At 42.1% G+C, this 22,230-nt stretch overlaps 2 protein-coding genes across 2 annotated transcripts in view; both read left to right on the top strand.

The window, feature by feature from the left end:
• The window catches only part of LOC136422154 (CUB and sushi domain-containing protein 3-like), a 31,435-nt gene extending 19,987 nt beyond the window's left edge, over window positions 1–11,448 (top strand). Inside the window, exons 6-15 of the mRNA XM_066409802.1 lie at window positions 1,005–1,190; window positions 1,592–1,780; window positions 3,198–3,368; window positions 5,476–5,646; window positions 6,967–7,137; window positions 8,589–8,759; window positions 9,373–9,543; window positions 10,083–10,253; window positions 10,840–11,010; window positions 11,402–11,448. Coding sequence (XP_066265899.1) covers window positions 1,005–1,190; window positions 1,592–1,780; window positions 3,198–3,368; window positions 5,476–5,646; window positions 6,967–7,137; window positions 8,589–8,759; window positions 9,373–9,543; window positions 10,083–10,253; window positions 10,840–11,010; window positions 11,402–11,448 — 1,619 coding nt within the window. The remainder of the gene's footprint in view (window positions 1–1,004; window positions 1,191–1,591; window positions 1,781–3,197; window positions 3,369–5,475; window positions 5,647–6,966; window positions 7,138–8,588; window positions 8,760–9,372; window positions 9,544–10,082; window positions 10,254–10,839; window positions 11,011–11,401) is intronic.
• A 2,494-nt stretch (window positions 11,449–13,942) lies between these two features.
• LOC136422153 (P-selectin-like) lies at window positions 13,943–21,762 on the top strand. Its single transcript, XM_066409801.1, has 9 exons — window positions 13,943–14,072; window positions 15,151–15,291; window positions 15,845–15,967; window positions 16,415–16,540; window positions 17,798–17,968; window positions 19,147–19,323; window positions 20,140–20,310; window positions 20,934–21,110; window positions 21,494–21,762. Exons 1-9 carry the CDS (start codon window positions 13,943–13,945, stop codon window positions 21,760–21,762), a joined length of 1,485 nt encoding a protein of 494 aa, XP_066265898.1.
• The last annotated feature ends 468 nt before the right edge of the window (window positions 21,763–22,230 follow it).

The following is a 22,230-nucleotide window of genomic DNA, read 5'->3' as shown; positions in this document are numbered from 1 at the left end:
TATCTACTTGCCAAAAACAATTAAGATCCACCATACCCTGCTTGAGTTATCCTCCTCCAAAATTTAGATAACAAATGCGCACTGTAGTACTGTAGGAACCCCCCCCCCAGAAGACCCATCTTTGAACTTGACCTTCGTTTTCCCGACAACCAACAACCTACTTAATTTCATCACGATCCATTTAATTTCTCTCAAGTTATGCCACCAACAAACAAACCGACAAACACAAAAGGTCCACTGCAGCACAAAAGGAACCCTCCAGATAATCATCTTCGAACTTTACCTTTAAAGTTAGTCTTACCAACAGAAATTTACCTACCAAAAATCACAAACATCCGTCCATGGCATCAAGAGTTATATTGCCAACACCATCACTCCACAAATCCGGACCAAAAATATACTCTTCTGCCTACGGCGAAGGCAAACATGACGAAAATTTGTCGGCGTTAAACAAGTATCTCACTGTAATGCGCCAAATTGCGAAATACATTCGCAAAGTGGCTCATATTGGCGCATCGTAACGTCTACATGAGCCTTTTGTGTATTCAGAAGTACGAAAAGTTTTAAACGTTTTTCTGCTTCTTTAATTTGTATGGTTCTTGGTGGAAAATGTGCTAGATGTTGGCACATCGGCAACCAAAGTCAAAGCCAGTCCGCCGCCAAGGAAGGTCGTGTAAAGTGCCTTTCTCAAGGACACAAGGTCGGGGCATTGTAAGCTATTGGTTCTTGAACCTATTGGTTCTGAGTCCAACGCTCTAAGCGTTGCGCCACACAAACGTTTTAGCCTCCGATGCAGACTCCTCCCGGCTGTTTTCTTTTTCAAGTTAAAGTTTTTATACTATTACATTTTTTTCTTCTTATTACAAGCCGGCCAGCAATAAGAAAAAAATATGTAATAGTATAAAAACTGTAACTTGAAAAAGAAAACAGCCGGGAGGAGTCTGCATCGGAGGCTACAAACGTTTCTGCTTCTCACCATGACACATATTATGTTTTTATTACAGCTGTACCAGGATGCACAACACCTTCGATCACAAATGGTGACGTAAATGAAGCAGAAGTCACGGGCTCCAATGGCATCACCAAAACCGTCACCTTCATATGTGACCAAGGATACGTCTTGGACGGCGCACAGACACTTACTTGCCTGACTGACGGGAACTGGGACAGCCCTGTGCCCACATGTATCGGTAAATCATTTTAATATTCCGTGAATAGTTTCGTCAAGTTGGTAAGTCACTGAATAAAAAGACGCTTTTTTTTACAAAACCAAGATATTTATTCCTCCGACGTTTCGGTGACCATCTGTCACCTTCTTCAAGGCAATTCTGACTGGTTCACATAGCAATGCAGCACAGGTGTTGCTGCTTATACATAATAATGCGATGCTTTATTACAGGGGATGACATCACTATGTGGTCCCAAACGTACAGAAGTGTAACACATACACAACTATCGATCAAAAAACAATACAACGATTATCATCTATTTCTTAAGGATGCGGTCCCTATTTATTCAAAGATGTGTTTGTTTCTTCTCTAAAGGGTGCATTGGGTAAAACTGTTGAAAATTTGCTTTTTTACGTATCTAGTTGACAGTGTGCCGTGTGCGAGCTTGTCACCGCCGGTACACGGTTCTATCCAGAACGGTGGACAGAGCACCTACGACTACGACCACGTCTTGCGGTTCACCTGTGACTACGGGTACAGCTTGCAGGGCGATTCAAGCATCACATGCCAAACAGACGGTACATGGACTGGCAGCGTACCAACCTGCTCTGGTTTGTGTCTTATTTTGCACATATATTTTGCAATATGTTATGCATTTGAAAATGACCATATCGTATGATTTTGAGTTGTTATCTCCATGAAAAAATGGAGATATTGTTTTTGGCGTGTTTGTGTGTGTGTGAATGTGTGTGTGTCCGGAATATTGTAGTCAGCATAACTCAAGAACCTCTGGATGGATTACGATTATATTTGGTGTGTGTGTAGGTGCTGTGAAGCCCAAGTTCAAGGTTGAATTTGGGCCCCCTGGTATGTGACCTTGGTACTGCAGCAGAACCTCCGTTTTTGTATCTTTTGACCTGGACGTGCTATGGTCTTGATTTTTGGGTGGCTGATAGCTTGTGATGAAGAAGTAATGTAGGTTTGGGCCCACTAGCAACTTGCTCTGGAACTGCAGGGGCGTTATTGTGAAAAAGGAGAAAAACGGAACAAAGGAACGACAGATTTCTATGATATTTTTGTTATTGTTTTGAGTATTTTTTAGTTGCTCGTAGTACGGCACATGGACTAGCAGCGTACCAAGCTGCTCTGGTCTGTGTCTTTTTTGTACAGAAAAAGTTACAGTTCTTTTGCAATATGTTATGCATTTGCAAATTTAAAGGACCATGCTATATGACATTGAGTTGTTATTGTTTTGAGTTATTTTAAGTTGTTCGTAGTACAACACATAGACTAGCAGCGTACCAAGCTGCTCTGGTTTTTATCTTTTTTTGGACAGAAAAATTAAAAGTTCTTTTGCAATATGTTATGCATTTGAAAATGAGCATGTTTTATGACTTTGAGTTGCTATTGTTTTGAGTTATTTTAAGTTGTTCGTAGTAAAACACATAGACTAGCAGCGTACCAAGCTGCTCTGGTCTGTGTGTCTTTAAAAAAAAAAGGTTTTAGTTCTTTTGTAATATGTTATGTATTTTTAAAATGAGCATTTTTATGACCTTGAGTTGCTATCGTTTTGAGTTATTTTAAGTTGTTCGTAGTAAAACACATAGTGTTTGTCAAAGTAATTTCTTATATTCAAATTTGTTGTGATTTTGCAAAGGGCTCCCTTTGAAACCAGTCATAGTAACTGAAGGGACTACTCGTAAGATTGATAGATAAATAGATAATACACCAATGAGAGCATTCGTGGTCCAAAAAAGCTCGAAATAAATCTGTAGTTTTTTATCTCAAAAATTCCCCCATGATTCGACATTATGTCAATTCTTTTACCCAAAAAAATCCAATTTTTTCCTAAAGATCTCGAAATGTTTTGAAAAATTCTCGAGGTTAAACATTTTAAAGTCTTTGGTATGACCCGGCCGGGGTTTAAACTCACGACCTACCGTGTGCAAGGCGAACACTCTACCCATTAGGCCATTGCACTGGTTACCTGTTAAATATACTTACAACCAATTTTCCACTATGCTGTAGTCATAACCTGTCCGCAGTTGACGACTCCCACGAACGGTGAAATGGCTGGCTACAACAATGTCGGGGACGTGAAGGTGTTCCAGTGTCACACGGGCCACGAGCTTCAGGGCGCGCCCAACACCACGTGTCTGGTTACAGGAGAGTGGAGCGAACTTGTCCCCAACTGCACAGGTAATAGTGATTTTTGCATAAAGTACCATGGCAACACGAAAAATGATAAACTTAAACCGGTATCATGAAATTGTTGCCAAATAGATTTTAGGAAAATTCACCAAGTTTGGTAGTCCTAGCGTACGTCGTGCGTTTGGCAGTTATACGATGTCAAAGTTGGCGCGGGCACTTTTACCCCCCCCCCCCCCCCAGTCTAGATAGGTTAAGGCAATTATGCAGATTTACGCTAATTATGTAAATAAAAAAAGCGCAACATTTACAATTTGGCATCCGGCAGTTTCTATGTGCCGGGGACCCTTACTTTCCATAAATATCATAAAACTTTGGTGGTTCCAAAATATTGTGTGGGCAAATAGACTATAATGCTTGGGTCTGGGGGATTAGGGTATCCCAGTTTGGGCCAATAATACATGCATTCCTATGGGAAAGTTCACAGAAATTAGGTGTCATTATCTCAGGAACCAAAAATTCTGACCAAGAAAACTTACCCTCAAATTCTGACCAGTTCTGTAGACCGTCATCTATCAAAATTACGAGAAGTTCTATACGGCTTTTCTCCGGGAAAACACCCCCGAGCGAGAGCACTTGAGTCAGTCCATTTGCCTTATAAGGGCCCGCTCGCGACCATCCCACTATCTTCCGGGGGTCCAGAAGACAAAAATATGAAGAAAGGTCGTTTTTGTCAACAAATTCTACAAGTATGAAGTCTAACCTGTCGTGCCCACCCCAGAAATGCCAAGATTTCATCAAAAATCCCACCAAGAAAGGCTTTCAAAGGTTTTAATGCCCTCTTTAATTCTGAGCTCTCTCATCCTGGGGTGTAGGCGTCTGCGCTAATACCCTCGTCTCTCCGTCTCATTTCCAAGCCAGCGCCCGGCCGGGCAGTTGGCCGGAATGAGAAGTACGATATGATATGGCGTCGTGTGGCGTAATTGATAGAACATTCGACTGTCAGACAAGGGGACCCGAGTTCGAACCCCGACATGTCTGGACATGCTCTTCCCTCACTTCACTCAGGTGTAAATGAGTACCTAGCTTATCTAGGGTTAGGGACGTCCCTCGGTTAGGACGTTAAATGGAGGTCCCGTGTTTGGGGAGAGCCACACCCCGCGCACGTAAAAGAACCCACCACACCTTTCGAAAAAGAGTAGGGGCATGCCCCGGTATGCGATGTTCCAAAACCTACAGACCTATGACCGTACATGGGTTCGCCCTAGATAATAGCCTCCAGCTCGTTGGGCAACCCTGGCATATACATGATGAACCAATAAATAAATAAATAGATATGATAGTCCCCGAGCAGAGGTTTCGGTCGGGGCTAAGAGTGGCTGGGATTTTTATCCACAGCACTCCACCTACGTTGTTGTCTAATGTCAGCTTAGGGACATAACTCCCTCAGCGGCGAAAGTCCCTAAGCCGGCTTCAGTGACCTTTTCCCTTGAAGAAAAAAAAAAATGGGGAATCAGCCCCCCACTACCCACTCACACCCTCCTACACCATAAACACCGCCGCTCCAGAAAGTCTGGGAAGGAGGTTACGTCTAACGTAAATTTTTAGGAGAAAAATAGGCTCGACTCACGGGCGATTTTTATAATCATGAAAACCTCTGGCGATCAACTGATTCGACCGAATATTGTTGACATTTTAGGAACCCTTTATAAAGAGTACAAGTCAAAAGTATGCATTTATTATGATAAAAATAATAATCATTATTTCATGTTCATTCCCCAGGGGGATAAATGCACAGGAAGCCACGGGGGGCCATACATGGGGAAATTGAGAGAATAGAATAATAAGAATAACGTTAACGTTCACGTCTAGTACAATACTAAGCACTATACTAAAAGTCCTACGGTATGTATAGGTTCTAGTGGCTTCTACCCTCTTTTTAAAACACATGGTGACATAATTACATACTTCGTCCATTACATTAACATCTGTGCATGACATCAAGTATATAAAAGTATTTTGCTTTGATATTGTCTTACATCTGTTGTCAATCTGAATTGATTTGAACAGTAACTGACGTTCTTTTTCATACAATATACAGTCTAGTAAGAAATGCGTTTAAAAGATACTTACTACAACTTTCTTCTCCATGTCCCAGCCGTGGAGTGCCCTGAGCTGACAGCGCCGGTAGACGGCTCTATGTATGGCAGCCATTTCTACCAGGACATCGCAAACTTCAGCTGCGACGTTGGGTACGATCTGTTCGGATCGTCCGTCTCCATGTGCCAGGCGAACGGCGAATGGAGCCACCCCGTCCCGACCTGTCCTCGTAAGGGTTTGGTTTCTTATACTACATACATTCCGTGACCAGGTTTTGTCCATTCTGTCCAAATGAAATAGAAGATGAACAACAGTTTACCCTAGGTTGTCCACGATATCATGATAAACGCTCAAAGCTGTTCAACCTTCTTTCCGCTTGTTCAACAGAATTTAATACACTCCAGTCTATAGATAAATCCAAATACATTCTAGAAGGAGACAACCCTTACTGTGTACAAATAGGTAAATATATCAAAGAATGTTTAGATCTTAGAACTAGTAGCGTAAGTGATACGTTAAACTCGACATGTTGAAGTATTCATGTACTTGTACGTAGGCTAATCATTTTGTATCCCATTGTTTGTTGTTTGCATGTATAGTTGTAGAAGACCTTACGAAAGTCGCTGTACTTTTGTCGTGTCAATAAACAATTTCTTTGTAAAGCTGATTTCTCACTGGACTGCTAAAAATCATTGTGTCAAATTTGCGAATTTTCGCCAATTTTCCCTTTCGGCCACACTGACGTGCGACGCACGGGTAGAATACGTGACTTCTACAAACAAAATAACGGCTGCTGCAATGAGCATCGTCAGTTTCGGCTCAAAATCAGGAGATCACAGTGTTGCCATTGACTTAAAAACGAATGTACAACGATTAGAATTCTTCAAAAAAAGATGTGCAGTGGTTGCGCCACTTTGTACAATTTGCGCAATTTTGAAAATTTTGGATTTTTTTAAATTTTCAAAACATTCCCTTTTTTCAGGCGACAAATTGGCACCTATGACAAATTGGCATCTATGCCTTCACATCATAGCGTAATTAGACGCAACCAAATGATATACCCCGCTTATGCTTAGGTCACATTCCCAAGCCGGGGCCCGGCCGGGGTGTCGGCGAAAACGAAAAATTAAAAAATGCATATCAAGAAAATACACAATTTGTAGTTAGGAGTAATCTTTAACGTTTTTTGTCTTCAGTTGTCTTTTATATCATATTTTTCGTTCCCGAAAGCTGCCCGACCGGGCCCCGGAAATGGAAATGTGACCTAAGCATTAACAGGCGCAAGTAATAGTTTCACACGAAAAACCATTCATTACCTTTTGCAAGAAGGATACGTTTTCGGTGTCATTTGTGAGTTTGTGTGCATGTGAGTTTAACGTTTGTTAACAGCATACGTCGATCAGCGGTAGATGGACCCGTATGATATGTGTATGTGAATAGATGTTATAAGAATGAAGTACACGATCAACTAGCGGTTTTTCACGGTACTGCAGTAGAACTTCTGGTTTTAATATATTTCAAAATATATACTTTTCTTCTACCCTTTCAGCTGGAGAGTGTCCTCTTCTCACTGCACCTATCAACGGTAATAAGACCGGTTACAATTACATCGGGCACACGGTAAACTTTACCTGTGATCCTGGCTACGATTTGATAGGTGCAGCAAACACCACCTGCCTGCTAAACCGCACCTGGACTCACCTTGCGCCAGTCTGCACAGGTAAGGATTCGTATCTTAAAGGGACTTATTGAAGAATTTGGTGGGCAAAAACAACAAATAGTAAGAATTTGAAAAATCTACATTCACATTCACATTTGTAACTTATTTGTTACTCATTTTCGATATATTTCCGTCATTTTGTCACATTTCCATCATTAATGGATCTGTGGTTTGTCGGAATGTTGGACAAAATGGCGGACAAGTCAAGCGGTGGTAGGGATTGCATATATGATGTTTTTTCAAGACGTTCGCACGGCACTACAAAGTCGCATCCATACGTGATGGATATTGCTTTGCAGTGTAATAAGGTTTATTCAACTAATGATGTAGAAAGGTAACCAAAAACAGTGAATTTTGTTTTATGTCCCGGTTACAATATGTCCCTTTAAAGGTCGCAGAACACAGTATTTCTCCGCGACCCCCGGGGGTCTATGACGCGGGTACAAATGTAGTGCGGCCCAAACTCTTGAAGACTGGGTAGAAAGCTGCATGTGAGAGGCATCCATGTGTAAACTGTGCTGCGTGGTGTAGAAATATGTCGGCTTTTAGACTATAGGATTTGAATAGTGGACCTTTTCCGCTTTGTGTATAAATGCGCCATCTTGTGCAACCGCCTCACGTTGTCAGTCGGCTGCAGCTCAGTGACATCTCGCAGAGCGCTGTTTCAAAGTGGGCGTGAGGAGCCGATACGCCGACAGAATTGTTTTTTTTTATAGTTATTTATTTTAGGTTGTGCCCTAAACTCAAACATATTCGTTTTTCGCATATTTCTCAAGTGCACCGCACTATAATTTTTAGCTAGCTAGTCACATTGCAGCCCTTTACTATAGAAATCCCCATAGGCCGAAAACTGTGTTCTGCTACCTCAATATGAAGGGCTATGGTGTCAACTGCGCATGCCAAAGCGCAGCTATATTGCATTGTAGGTAGTATGTCAAAGATGAAGACCAATGAGACGAAACACGTCTGGACATTTTATGCAAACCAACCGATGATATCAAGACCTATATGAATCATAGTCGAGACAAGAACAATTTATAGGTTAGGGGCCTTCACCTTTGACATGTTACCCACAATGCATTTCGCTGCTCATGCTCAGTCAAAACCATGAACCGCCATATTGGTTGCAACATGTGAAAATAATCATTTGAACCCGATCGAGGGGTGAATGAGATTTGTAAGATTAGGGATTTCTTCAAGTTAAAGTTAAAGTCCTCCACGCCGTTTGGTGGAGACTATGGCGGCGCCCATCTCCAATCTGCAGCCCTTGGGCCACACAACATTCTGTGAGTCTCTACAGCAGGGGGCTAATTCGCTGGTAGTGATGTACTTTCCCCAAATTCTGAGTGTTAAGCAGAATGTACCATTTTTAAAGTCTGGTATGACTCGGCAGGGGATCAAACTCTTTAGGAAAAAGTTTTTTTACCAAAATTATTTTCTCCGTTTTTCAGCCATAGAGTGCCCGACGCTCCCAGCTCCAGACAATGGCGGGATGAGTGGGTCCTACTCTTTCCTGGACATCTTGGCGTTCACCTGTCAATCGGGGTACAACCTGGAAGGTGTGACAGCCATCACCTGCCAGGCAGACCGCACCTGGAACGGCAGTGCCCCGAATTGTACAGGTAACTTTCAAACTTAATTGTGCAATAAGCTTTTTGGTAATTACTTCCGTAAAAACGGAGGTATTGTAATTAGTTGCTGTGTTTGCTTGTCTGTTTGTTTGTTTGTTGTTTGTGTAGTTCCACAATTGGTATTTGAATATTAATGAAGACTGCATTGTGTTAACTTTAAACGGTAGGTACACTTTTAAAACATTACAATTAAGATACCATTAGGATTAAAGCAACATAGCATTATACAAGATGGTTAAGATCTTAAGATCACAACATTAACAACTTTTTGCGAGCATCACATAGGCGATAGTGGTTATGTGATAAAGGAGTTTCTATGTCTGTTTTATTATCATTTTAGTTCTTGGTGGTGGCTATAACTAATTGGCAATGCAACGGTCTGTTCTGCTTGAAGAGAAGACATTTTAGTTGGCCTGAAACGATATTTAATTCAAACGATACCCTCCAAAATGATGGCTTTTTAGATGCCCAAAAAACAACGGTATTTCATGAAAAGGACACCCTCAAACATGTTCTTCTTCTCTTTTTTTCCCAATCATACAATGTCCACCACTTACACGTCCCAAAATGTCTTATTGTTTTTGCTATTATGTCTGATTTCCAGCCGTACAATGTCCACCCCTGACGGCTCCCACGAACGGCTCCATGACTGGGGCCGAGTACTACCCGAGCTCCGTGCAGTTCCAGTGTGACACAGGGTACAACCGTGTCGGGGCGACCAGCATCATCTGTCAGGCAGACGCCGCGTGGAGCGGAGATCCCCCAGTCTGCAACAGTAAGGATTCGTGAATAAAAATACTATCTTTTAGCCACACGTCAGGAGCGAGCCTAATGGTATAGTATTGTGTGCAGTTTGCAAGAATTCTAGGAATGGTACAAGATGTCCACAGGTATGTTTTGAATGTTAATCCGAAAATGAAAACACGAATCCTTACTTTCAGCTTTCCAGATAAATAGTTTCATCAGGTTGGTAAGTCACTGAATAAAAAGATTCTTTTTACACAACCAAGAGATTTATTCCACCGACGTTTCGGTGACTATTTGTCACATTCTTCAAGGCAATTCTGACTGGTTCAGATAATAATGCAGCACAGGTGTTGCTGCTTATACATAATGAGATGAAGACGAATGATGCCACTTTATGAAAAGACCCAGGAATCGCTAAACTATATAGCAAACCTGATGTATATGTAGCACAAATACTTAACTCTAGTTTCTCCAATGTTTTAGCAGCAAATATAGTCTAATGGAATCTAGTTTTAGATTCATAATTCGAAGGGATGCTTTTTTTAATATGTTCTCAAATTATTTCAGTCGTACAGTGTCCGAAGCTGATAACTCCCGCGCACACGTACATGAGTAACGGCAGTGTGTACCAGGACGTGGTAAACTTCACCTGCCATGTGGGTTATGAGCGTCAAGGTCTGGAAAACATCACCTGCAAGGCTGATGGCACCTGGAGCGACTATCCTCCCACCTGCATAAGTACGTTTTCGTTTCTTTTGCGTTTTGGAAAAATGTAAGTAGTCTCCAAGCAGACCAAACGGTTGAAAAGACCGTATCCAATTGCAACTGGAAGAAAGAAATTCTACGGTGCCTGACAACTTCCCTGGCTGACTGGAGCTTCTCTGACTAGCTTGTACGATTTTAGCACCGCGGAGATCTACTTGGAGATTAAATGTAAGGGCTGCCTTGGAAATCCGTTATGAAAACCGTTAAATAATTCTGCTTTTCTGAAGATAATGTTTTCACCATTGCAAGAGATAATTAAAGTATCAATGAAATGGAATTCCCTTCCCTCGATCATTTGTCTACAAACATTAGTCTTTTTTAAAAACGTCTACGTAATATTTAAATCAGTTGTCAACTGTGTGCCCTTTGATTGGACAAATTAGCAACGTCCATGCATGGCCAGGAGTCCTTTCTGTGACGTCACAACATGTTGCTACTTTGTCCTACCAAGGTCAATTGCTTTCAAGATAACATATATTTAAGACCCAATTTTTACGTGATGTATATGAAATTTCATTTCACTGGCACTTAAATAAAAGCTTATTTTTATACCTTTCAGTCAAAAAGTGTCCGCTACTGGCTGGACCTTTAAATGGTGCGTTGAGTGGCGAGAACTCCTACCTCGACGTTGTGTTGTTCACCTGTAACCGTGGTCATGAAATGCAAGGAGCCGAAAACATCACGTGCCGGGCCAACCGCACATGGAGCGGAGTTGTTCCAACGTGCACAAGTAAGACATTATACGTTCGTTCTCATTTAAATGTACACATTTCTGTTTGTAACTTCCGTTACCGTTTGATGTAAGCCGTTCGTGACATTGAGATACGCTACATTTAAGGTGCCAAACTGTCGTTTTAAAAGCCAGAAAAGTTTTAAGTCGTCATATAAACGACAGTTTGGCACCCTATATGTGGCATATCCTAGTGTCAGGAACGTCTTACTTCAAACGGTAACGGAAGTTACAAAATGTGTACATTTAAATGAGAACGAGTGTATAATGATAATTGTTTATTGGTCAGAAATTACTCGTGCAATGGCAGCCAGTGCTGAATTGCTGCAGTGTTTACAATAATATAATACATATAGCAGATACATAATTGCTCCACACTGGCACTATGTAGAACTGTCGCAAGGGTCTGGGCGGCTGCCATTCGGCACCAGCAGGTGACCTCAATACGACATTGCCACAGTCTTTCCCGTACAGTCATCAAGACACGCAATTGCGCAAGGTAATAGTAACTCAATCAACTGGATAGATTCTGGAAACTGGCAGACGTTTTAGGTAACATATCATTTTTTCGTCAGTGACTGGAATTAGATCGGAGTTTCAACAGGTTTTAACCAAAAAGTCTTAGTGGATATGGATATGAGGCGAGGACAAATTTTAGGAAGTCCTTTAGGAAACAAGATTGATGTTTATGAGTCTATTAGCTCCTGTTGTTTGAGTACATGAGCTAATGTTGGCTCGCGGGGGTGATAGGCAATGGCCCCAAGTGCCAGACAGTTCGACACAAAGGCATACTTTCCTGTAAAAAAGTAGTAGTGAGATTGTACATTTTCTTAGATAATATATAGTCATTTTGATAGTTATGTAGAAAAGGTCATTGAAGAAATTTTCGTTATCCATTTTTTCTGGAATTCTATGTTTCGTGGGGTCGTGAGGCGTAACGGCAGGGTTTTCGGCCTTAAACCCAAGGGTCCCGGGTTAGAATCCCCTGAGGCCACCGATCTTGTAACCCTTGGGAAAAAGGCTGTTTACACGACTTTCCCACTCCAGCGCTAGCCAAGTGTAAAAAAAATGGCTTTATTGTGTGTGTGGGTCACGACATCAGCAATAGCTGCCTGTGGCCCACGTGTATTGCACAGTTGCGATTTGAATAAAATCCAAAATCCAAAAATCTTTCAGGAATAGAGTGCCCGCCGTTGACAGCCCCTCTCAACGGTTCAATGATGGGAGAGAACTTGTACCAGGATGTGGTCCAGTTCAGCTGTGACCTTGGTTACGACCTTGTCGGTTCGGGGAGCGCCATGTGCATGGCAGACCGCACGTGGAGTGACGCTACCCCCAACTGCACACGTGAGATTATCTTGTTTGTTTGTTTGTTTGTTTGTTTGCACACCACCTTTCTATCTATAGGGCCACAATGATTCGATCATATGAATGACATCCTATGGCCCCCAAAATTGATACAAGCGTGCAAAAAAAAGGGCCAAAGAAAAGTTACCTTTATTATGAGCTATGTTTGTGTGTGTGTGTGTGTGTGTGTGTGTGTGTGTGTGTGTGTGTGTGTGTGTGTGTGTGTGTGTGTGTTTCAATTTTCGGCATACTTCTTTTCATTTTGTAGCTTCTTTGTACTATTTAGATTATGGTACATGGTTAGATGAATTTGTTTGCAAACGGCCAAAAATATATGCGCGTGGATGCCATCCATATAATCTAATCTGAGAGAAAATCACAACTATATTTAAGATGATACTGATTGGAAATTATATTTTCCATTCTTAACCTTCTTCGTACATATTTAGGTGTGCAATGCCCTCATCTGAATGCTCCCTATCGAGGTACCATGACGGGCGACAACCTGTACCAGGACTGGGTACAGTTCACCTGTGACGCCGGGTACGACCTGATAGGTGCTCCAAACGTCACTTGTCAAGCTACCGCAACTTGGAGCGGTAGCGTACCAATTTGCTCACGTAAGGCTTTGTATTTTTGCTTCGTTACCTCCGAGAAAACGGAGGCATCTTTTACTATTTGTTTCCTCCTTTGTATGTTTGTTTGTTCGCTTGTTTGTGTTGACAGTGTCCCAACTTGCACGCGTAAGACTTTTTGTTTTGCTTTGTTACCTCCGTGACAATGGAGACGTCATTTTCTGTTTGTTTCCTCCTCTGTTTGTTTGTTTGTTTGTTTGTTTGTTTGTTCATGTTTGTTCCGACCGGGGCGGGATTAAATTAGCTTCAGCTGCGCGGCAGGAAGAGAAGTTGGCCTGGGTTCAAATTTACCATATGTGTTAGAGGGCTTGGCCCCTGGTACAAAGTCGCATAGGCAGGAAAATATCTAGACAGAGAAAGAAACTCACGAAAATTAACAAAAATAACAAAAGAAGAAATATAAAACTAATTTCATGGTGGTATGACATCTTCGACTTCTTATCTGTTATGCACGGATAGAGTAGAAGTCAAGATTAGAGTTGATCTCATTTTAATGAATAAAGACCTTTATTGCACATTTCTGCCACACTTGGCTAAGTACAGGTCACAGCAAAACAAAAGAATATGACTATTTTTAGCTACATTTTACTTCTCCTCGCTCTTCCATTATAGTAAATATAAAATATCAGACATGTTTTTCAATGTGAGGTTTGTCTAGTCGTATTAGGAATATGATTTTTTTTACAGTACTAAAATGTGTGAAGTAGGGAAATAGGTTTTGTACAAGCTTATACAATTCATTTCTTTCTTGGGTATAATCTGCATTCTACCACAAAACGACATTCGTCTTCTATTCACTTCAAAGTACAATGTTTATAATACATAACGTCGTTGTTCTAGAGTATGTCTTCCCGTTTCAATATGAAGTTTGTGGCAGCTGATTGAAATAAATTTTTTCACGTGTTTCAGGTGCACAGTGCCCCTACCTGGCTGCTCCTACACATGGCACAATGCTGGGCTCCTACTCCCTTGGGGACACGGTAGAGTTCACCTGTTACCCAGGTTACGATCTTGTCGGCGCGAAGAACATCACGTGCTCGGGCATAAACACCTGGAGCGACAGCGTCCCCGTTTGCGCAGGCAAGGCTTTGTGTTTTTGATAACAAAAATATCATAACTAAAAGTTCATATCTGGTTGATATTGTTTTTTTTTGCCATTTGTATTCGCCACTGATCAATCACTATTAGTTCTTTTTGTAATTTATGTTCTCATAATGTTGTTGATATGGACTTTTCATATTCATTTCTCAAAATTGGTTCTGTTTAATTTCAATATTTTGTTATCTTTGGTTGATACTGATTTTGTTATATTTATCTTTCTTTCTTTCTTTATTTCGGGTTTAAAAACAAAACCATAGAAACACAATACATATTTAAAAGAGCTATAGGCTTAACACAAACACAATAGCACAATTTATTTGCCAATGAGGCTGTTATTACCATTATTTTGATATTACTTATATCTACAAAGTAGCCCATTTCTGTTTCCACCTTTACTTATTGTTTTGGACCCGAGGCTTATGTTCATGTCCCTGTACTTTGTTTTTCTCTTGTTTGTACAATGTGTTGTTCATTTTGTGAAATGCAATAAAAAAGTCTTAAAAAGTTCATATCTGTGTTGGTAGGAGTCAGTCTGAATCAAAATTGAACTGTAATTGCCAACACTAAAAAATTGGACTGACTTAAAGTTTCGACCGATCAGGTCCAGTTTTGTCGACTGATAAACGTCAGTCTTAATCAATTCTTGTTTCATGGTTTCTGCCTACTTTGTATCTTACAGGCATATACGTTATTCTCTTGTAATATGTATATTGTGCAGCATATATAGCAGGAGGGAAGTGTAATCTTGTACCATATGTAACGTGACCTTGATTCTCTTTATGTAATAAATGGTATGGAACAAATTACCAGTACATTTTTTTAAATTTATCTTAACACTGAAACAGCTTGGCACTGTGTATATCCACCAGAAGATCTAGCCTATTTCGCATACTTCTAGGAGCACCGGCGTTTATTTTTAGAGGGAGCGCTGTTTCGCTATTTTCAACATGGGCAAGGTTCTCTAAATGCTGAGGAATCAGCGCTTCCAAAAGAATCAAACACCGGTGCTCCTAGAAGACTTTAAAGGAGACTATATCTTCTCTATTTTCAAATCCAGCCGTGCCATGCCCGCCCCTACCGCCGCTGGTTAACGGTTTCCACACCGCCGGCGACGCGAACTACACCTACGGCGAGGTGGTGCACTTCGAGTGTGATGAAGGGTTCCACCTCTCAGGCTCGTCCTTACGTACCTGCCAGGGTGACAGGACCTGGAGTGGATGTTCACCTTCGTGCACAGGTAAACTATTAAGAAAACATAGGATACAAATTCTCATACATGTACCTCCGTAAAATCATATTACGGAGGTTTGAGATTAAGTTTGTTTGAAGTCTTTGAATACTAGTATTCCTTGTTTGTTCATTTTTGAGAATTTCTCCTATTTCTGTTTATGCATTTCCCACTCAGACAACAAACGCGCATATAGGAGGAAATTGAAGACAGGAAATAAGATCACAAATCTCCGGTTACACCATCTTTCGCATCACATCCTGTCACTCTACAATATTGAAATAACTATGGACACACACCACGACATGCAAACAAACACACAGACCTGAAACAATACCTCCGGTTTCACGGAGGTAATGACAATAGTAAAGTCAAAGATATACTTTAGCTATATCTCCACCTCTATGGTATATAAACTCAATACAAGGATGTCCGAATACATGTTTTGTGACTTTTACTATTTTGTAGGCTTTAAGAATGCATCTGAATGTAGTATAACGAAGACTATTGCTTTTTTACACAGACATTAACGAATGCCCCATTGATGGTGGCGTATGCGGACAACTTTGCACTAATCTCTTCGGAAGTTACCAGTGTTCCTGTAGGACTGGCTACACCCTGAACAACGACAGGCATGCCTGTGACGGTAATATCTTCCTCATTACTTTACTTTTTAAGAACGAAGACATAGCTCTTTCTTTATTGCTATATCAATAGTCATCTAAAGTACAGCCAGTAGGTACCCATCTGAACAATGAGGCTGTTACAGTGCCTTTTAACGTGCTCGAGGTACCTCCTCGATCACGGGACCCCCATTCTACGTCCCTTACATAAAACGAAATGCAGCTCCAACCAAGATACCATTCCCCGGATTCAAACCAGTCCACCAGTTACCAACTAATTGGAACCAGGAGCTCAACTGTGATGCTGCTGACATTTTGGCTCTTCTTCTTTTTATATTAAAACAAAACAAATCAGTCTCATTTTACATGCGTCACCTTAAGAATGCGCATAAAACAGGCAATTTGACAATTATATTTTTCAGTTCTACATAACTTTGTTTTTTGTTGTTGTTTTGTTTACTGCATTACAGACGTGGATGAATGTTCATCATCTCCAAACGGCGGCTGTGAGCAAACCTGTACGAACACCATGGGCAGTTTCCAGTGTTCCTGCGGGGTCGGCTACAGCCTCAATGACGACGGGTTTTCTTGTGACGGTAAGCCCCTGTCACACTTGTGCGTATATAGAAGTCCGCATGAGTTGCGTTTCTGGTTTAGGTTAAGTTTGCAGCCGAAGAAGGAATTCCTAAGGTTCGATCACTAGGCTGCACAACGGAGGGGCAAAGTAGAAAACACCTTTGTCCCCGCAAACTTTAGTTATACCAAAAATATATTAATGCGCAACTCACGCGCACTTGAATATACGCACAAGTGTGACAGGGCCTGTAGGCAACTAAAATACATGTATATGAGTCTGATATTTTGTTAGAGACGTTTTTCCACAAACCAGTAACGTATCACCTAAACTGTTACCTAAAGCAAATAACATTTTTTTTAATGCCATGCCATGTCATATTTTACCTTGTTTATCTTACACTATGTTATTTTTTTGGTGTTGTGTTGTGTTGTATTGTGTTGAGTGCATAAACCAAACATTTGTGGACACTGTTTTACCTCTGAAAGTCTGGAGGTTATGAGTAGGTTGAAGGTCTTACGTTTAATGTTTTAATGTATGGGTTTTGATATAGTTTTATCGGCAATTGGACTTGGTCTCGAAGAGAACGATTCCATTTCGAAACAAATAATGTTTTCATTCACGGTTCAAAATTAACTTTTTCTTTCTATTTGTGTTGATATTGATCCTGTCATTGTTAGTTATGTTCAATATCAATATTATTATTTTTTATTTTGATTATGTTATATTTATTTTCCATTGATCCTGTCATTATAGTTCTTTTTTAAATCAATGTTCTGTTATATTCATTTACCATTCGGTATCTTGCTATTATTTTCTTACACTAGATATTGCTTATATTTAAGACGTACTTTAAATTCTATTTCTACCTTTACGTACTACTTTAGATCCATGACTTATGTTTATATCAGTTTCTGAAATTTGTTCATTTCTCTGTTTGTATTATTTTTTTATGAAATGCGATAAAAACTAAAAATTATGATTCTCCTTGAATAAAAAGACTCTTTTTACGCAACCAAGAGATTTATTCTCCGACGTTTCGATGACCATCTGTCACCTTCTTAAAGGCAATTCTGACTGTTTCACATAGCAGTTAAAAAAGCAGCAACACCTGTGCTGCATTGCTATGTGATCTAGTCAGAATTGCCTTGAAGAAGGTGACAGATGGTCACCGAAACGTCGGAGAATAAATCTAGATCTCTTGGCTGTGTAAAGAGAGTCTTTTTTTTCAGTGACTCACCTGATGAAACTATTACCGGTATGATTCTCCTTGTTTCAGCCGCACAGTGCCAGCAGCTGATAGCCCCTCTGAACGGTAGACAGTCGGCCGGCAGCTCCTACCCGGACGTGGTACAGTTCACGTGTGACGCGGGCTACGGTCTTGTGGGTGCGGCGAGTATCCAATGCCAAGGAGACGGCGCGTGGAGTGGCAGTGTCCCAACCTGCACACGTGAGGCGTTGTTTCTTTTCTGGCCTTTCCTCTAGACGGCACCCTGCTGAAAGCAGAGCCCCTTTAGCTCGATTCGTTAGCTCACTCGCTCGCGTAGGGGCCCTGCGACGTTACTGACAGTTGCTCATGAATAATTAATGAGCTATTCCTATTTGGCACAAGTTGGCGGTTAATTTGTTCGGAACCTAAAGTAACAATGTGAGGCGTAACTTGATTGGTTGATAGCTTCCTAGCGTCCTTTGCGCTTTTACTCTAGATGAGGTTTAGCAAACTCTCTGATTGGCTGAAGCTGTTTTGGTGGCGACGGCGCCAGAACCGTGTCTACCGGGACTAAAGAGCAGGGCCCCTACGCGAGCGAGCTAACGAATCGAGCGATTGGGGCTCTGCTTTCAGGAGGGTGCTAGCATAGACAGTAATCGCGCTGCGACCTCGCTGCGACCCAGATTGTATTTCTGTAACCCTTCATAATAATTTTGATATTAGAAAGATGTAAAAGTGCGATTAAGAAGACAACAAAAAATACAAGGCGTAAAAAAGATTCGTTTCTTATCTGTGGAATTCGTTGAGCGCTCTGTCGAATCTTCGGCCGCTCAAGCCCCCCTCAAACTGGACCCGCGGCACACTGGCGGCGTCGCTCCGTCCTAAACTAGATTTGTGTTACCCTTGACTTTATAATGGGAATATCATTCAAAACGTACATGTATGACCAAAAAGACAACAAAACACATTAAGCTTAAAAATAGATTCGTTTTTTGTCGATGGAATTCGTTAAGTGCTTTGTCAATTCGATCGGCCGCAGCGACGCCGCTAGCGTACCGCGGGTCCAGTGAGAGGGGGGCTTCAGCAGTCGCAGTGCGTTCGTAGCCTGTGGCGAAAAGGGGGTGTAGATTACAGAAAATGCACAAGTCAGATCAACCCTCCCTTTGCTGAAACGGCGTACACCTAATGCTTAGGTCACATTTCCAAAGCGGGACCCGGTCGGGTAGCTTGCGGGAACGAAAAAAATATGATACAAAACACAACAAAAGACACACAAATTTAAGAAAATTACTACTAACTATAGATTGTGTATTTTCTTGATATGCATCTTTTACTTTTCGTTTTCGCAAACCGGCTTGAAAATATGACCCTAGCAAAAACCGTGTGTCCAAATGTTCTTTTTTTTCTCCACGTTTCAGTCGACCACTGCCCAGCATTGAGAGCTCCCACCGACGGTACAATGTCAATGACCGGCTCCTACTCGTACCAGGACGTAGCGGAATTCACATGCAACCAAGGCTACACGCTCGTGGGTTCAGCCACCCTCACATGTCAGGACCACGGCTCCTGGTCTGCCGCTGCCCCCACCTGCGCAGGTACGGCTTTGTGTCTTTCATCTTATGTAAGATATAGAGGCCACTGGTTCGATTCCCGGCGTCCCTGGCAAGACGTTATGTTCTTGGGAAAGGTACTTTACACGCCTTTGTTTGTTTGTCTATTTTTTTTTTTGTATTGCATGCCCGGTAAACTGCATGAAGGCGTTACACGCCAGGTTTGTACTGAAGAGTAAAAGCTGCATATCCAGACAGATTTATATGATCCACACACACCGGGAAGCACCCCTTACTCTTTTCGATAAGTGTGTTGGGTTCTTTAACGTGCTTGAGGTGTGGCACTCCTGAAACACGGTGCCTCCATTTAACGTCCTATCCGAGGGACGTCCCTAACCGAAGCTAGGTAATCATTTTCACCTGAGTAAAGTGGGGAAAGTCGTGTAAAGTGCCTTTCCCAAGGACACAACGTCAACGGGACAAATCAGGGAACCCCGGATTCGAACCCGGTATCTCAGGGTTCTGGGGTCAAACACCCTGCCACCACGCCACCGAGACTAGCCTGGGTGTCGTCCTACACTCGTTACCCTGATATTTTCAGGGTAGCGAGTGTAGGTGCCGCGGCAGTAATCGGATGGTACCCAGGCTACCCCCCCCCCCAGGAGTATAATGAGTACCTGACTTCGGTTGGGAAGGGGGAAGGAGAGGGATTGGCTCCGCCGTCCAATGCCGTGCATTAACAACCCACCCACAAAAAGACTATATATGAAGCTTCCTTGACCATTACCTTTAGAGAATTCCAGTTTTTTGATGAGGTCATTTATTTTAGTTGGTACCTCAAATTGTTTTCATATTTTTCAGCCGTGCAGTGTCCGCCTCTGAGGGCTCCCGCGAACGGCGAAAAGACGGGCAACAATTTTTACCGTAACGCGATAGAATTCACGTGTGACGTAGGGTTCGACCTGGTAGGCGCTTCGCGGGCAGAATGCCAGGCTGACGGCAGGTGGAGCGACAATGTACCCATATGCGCAGGTAAGATATTTCATATTCTATGCAGAGGTAGTTCACCAAAATCCGCTGTGTAACCTATATCCGTTGCTTTTAATGGGTTTAATGGGTTATTAGGGGAGGTTGTTATATGCAACATTAGAAATGCCACCAGAATTGCAAGCTTGAGTGTTCAGAATATCTAAAAGCTAGCAGATACAAATGATGGTTTACTGTTTTGCCCGATTGGTGTCAATTAGCTCTTACAGAAGACCACAATGGATTTAGGTGAACTAGCGTAACAGAAAACTTTTGGTCGTCAGTTCTACCGGATATGTTAGTCTTCTAAGACCGTACCTTTTTATCATTTTCTTTTTATTAATATCTTTTTATTTTGCTTTTGGACAGACAAGGGTGACGCGTGGTACTGCACTTTTTATAAGAAGTTTTTTTACTAACTTACAGCGCTAAGTACAGAGAACAGTAACTCACCAAGATGAGACAAGTCGTGTAAAGCGTCTTTTTCAAGGGCGTCTTTTTCAACATCGATGGCGTCAGGGGATTCGAGCCCGGGACCGCTGGGTTCTGGGTCGAACACCCTGCCGTTACGTCACGGCCACACGACCCCACATACATCAATCTCAAAGATCTTTCTCGATATATTTCAGGTACAAAGTGTCCGATGTTGAAAGCTCCTGCCGACGGTAGCATGAGTGGAGGAAACGCCTACGGAGACACGGTGCAGTTCACCTGTAACGCAGGTTGCCGGCATGTAGGTGCGACGGCTGTCACGTGCCAGGCAGACGGCAGGTGGAGCGACAGTGTCCCCACTTGTACAGGCACAAGTAAGACTCGTGTACTTTTATGTGTGGAAAAATGATGTTCGAAAACTTTTCCTAGGTATGTTATTCATGCATCCCCAAGGATAGTTTGATTGTTCATTCAGACCATTGTAGTACCGAGTTGCTCATATGGCAGCAAGTTTCATTGCTGTTTCAGTAGCAGGGTATATTTCTACAGGGTTACTAGCCCCTTCAACCTCCATTTTACGTCCCTTCTGATAGTGGGTGCAGCCCTAACCGATATTCCCTTCCCAGGATTGAACCGGGATCTCCCTGTGACCAATTCCTTGGAACCAGGTGCTCAACTGCAAGGCTGCTACCAGTTGAGCTACAGTGAAATCATCCAAAGGGATACTTACAAAGAATTCATTCTTTTTGACCTTCAGATGTGCCATGTCCGCTGCTGACAGCCCCAGTAGACGGCACAATGACCAGATACACGTACTTTCTCTATGACTCGAGGGATTTTCGTGAGTATCTCCCGAGAGGTGACACTGGCTGTGACGCCTACAACGAGGACGTTGAGTTCACCTGTCATTCAGGCTACGATCTTGTGGGATCGTCACACATCACCTGTCAGGCAGACGGCACCTGGAGTGACGGTGTTCCCGACTGTACAGGTGAGACTTTGTGTCCCGAATGTAGGAAAAAGTAGCCTGGGTACCATCCTCCGTACCGCTGGCTCATTCTACAGCTGAGCCAGTGGATTGAGCCAGCGGTAACAACAGAGGGTAGAACCCAGGATAAGAAAAAGAACAAGTTTAGTTTGAGAGGTTTAACTTGTTTATTTGTTCTTAACAAAGATCAACTTTGATTTGTATATTCCCTCCATGAAAGAAAGAAATCTTGCTTTCTAGGTCTGTACTTTTGTTTGTTTGTTTATCTGTTTGTTTGCTTGTTTGTTTGTTTCTCTTGGTGTGTGTTCAAATTTTTTCCCGCGCCACTGATCAAATTTTGTTTCCGGGCTGACCAATAACCGGAAAATAGTAGTTTCTACCAGACTAACCGCGCCGGCTATAGGGAAAACATTTGCCGGGGGACTTTGGCCAAGGAGGGTAACATTCGTAGGGCAATATTGGACCCTGTCTCCGGAGCCGACTCCCTTCATGCAATTGACTCTTTC

The sequence above is a fragment of the Branchiostoma lanceolatum genome, chromosome 16, assembly GCF_035083965.1.
Source record: "Branchiostoma lanceolatum isolate klBraLanc5 chromosome 16, klBraLanc5.hap2, whole genome shotgun sequence".
Lineage (NCBI taxonomy): Eukaryota > Metazoa > Chordata > Leptocardii > Amphioxiformes > Branchiostomatidae > Branchiostoma > Branchiostoma lanceolatum.
The sequence above is the reverse complement of the archived record's forward strand: the minus strand, read 5'-3'. Positions and strand labels throughout refer to the sequence as shown.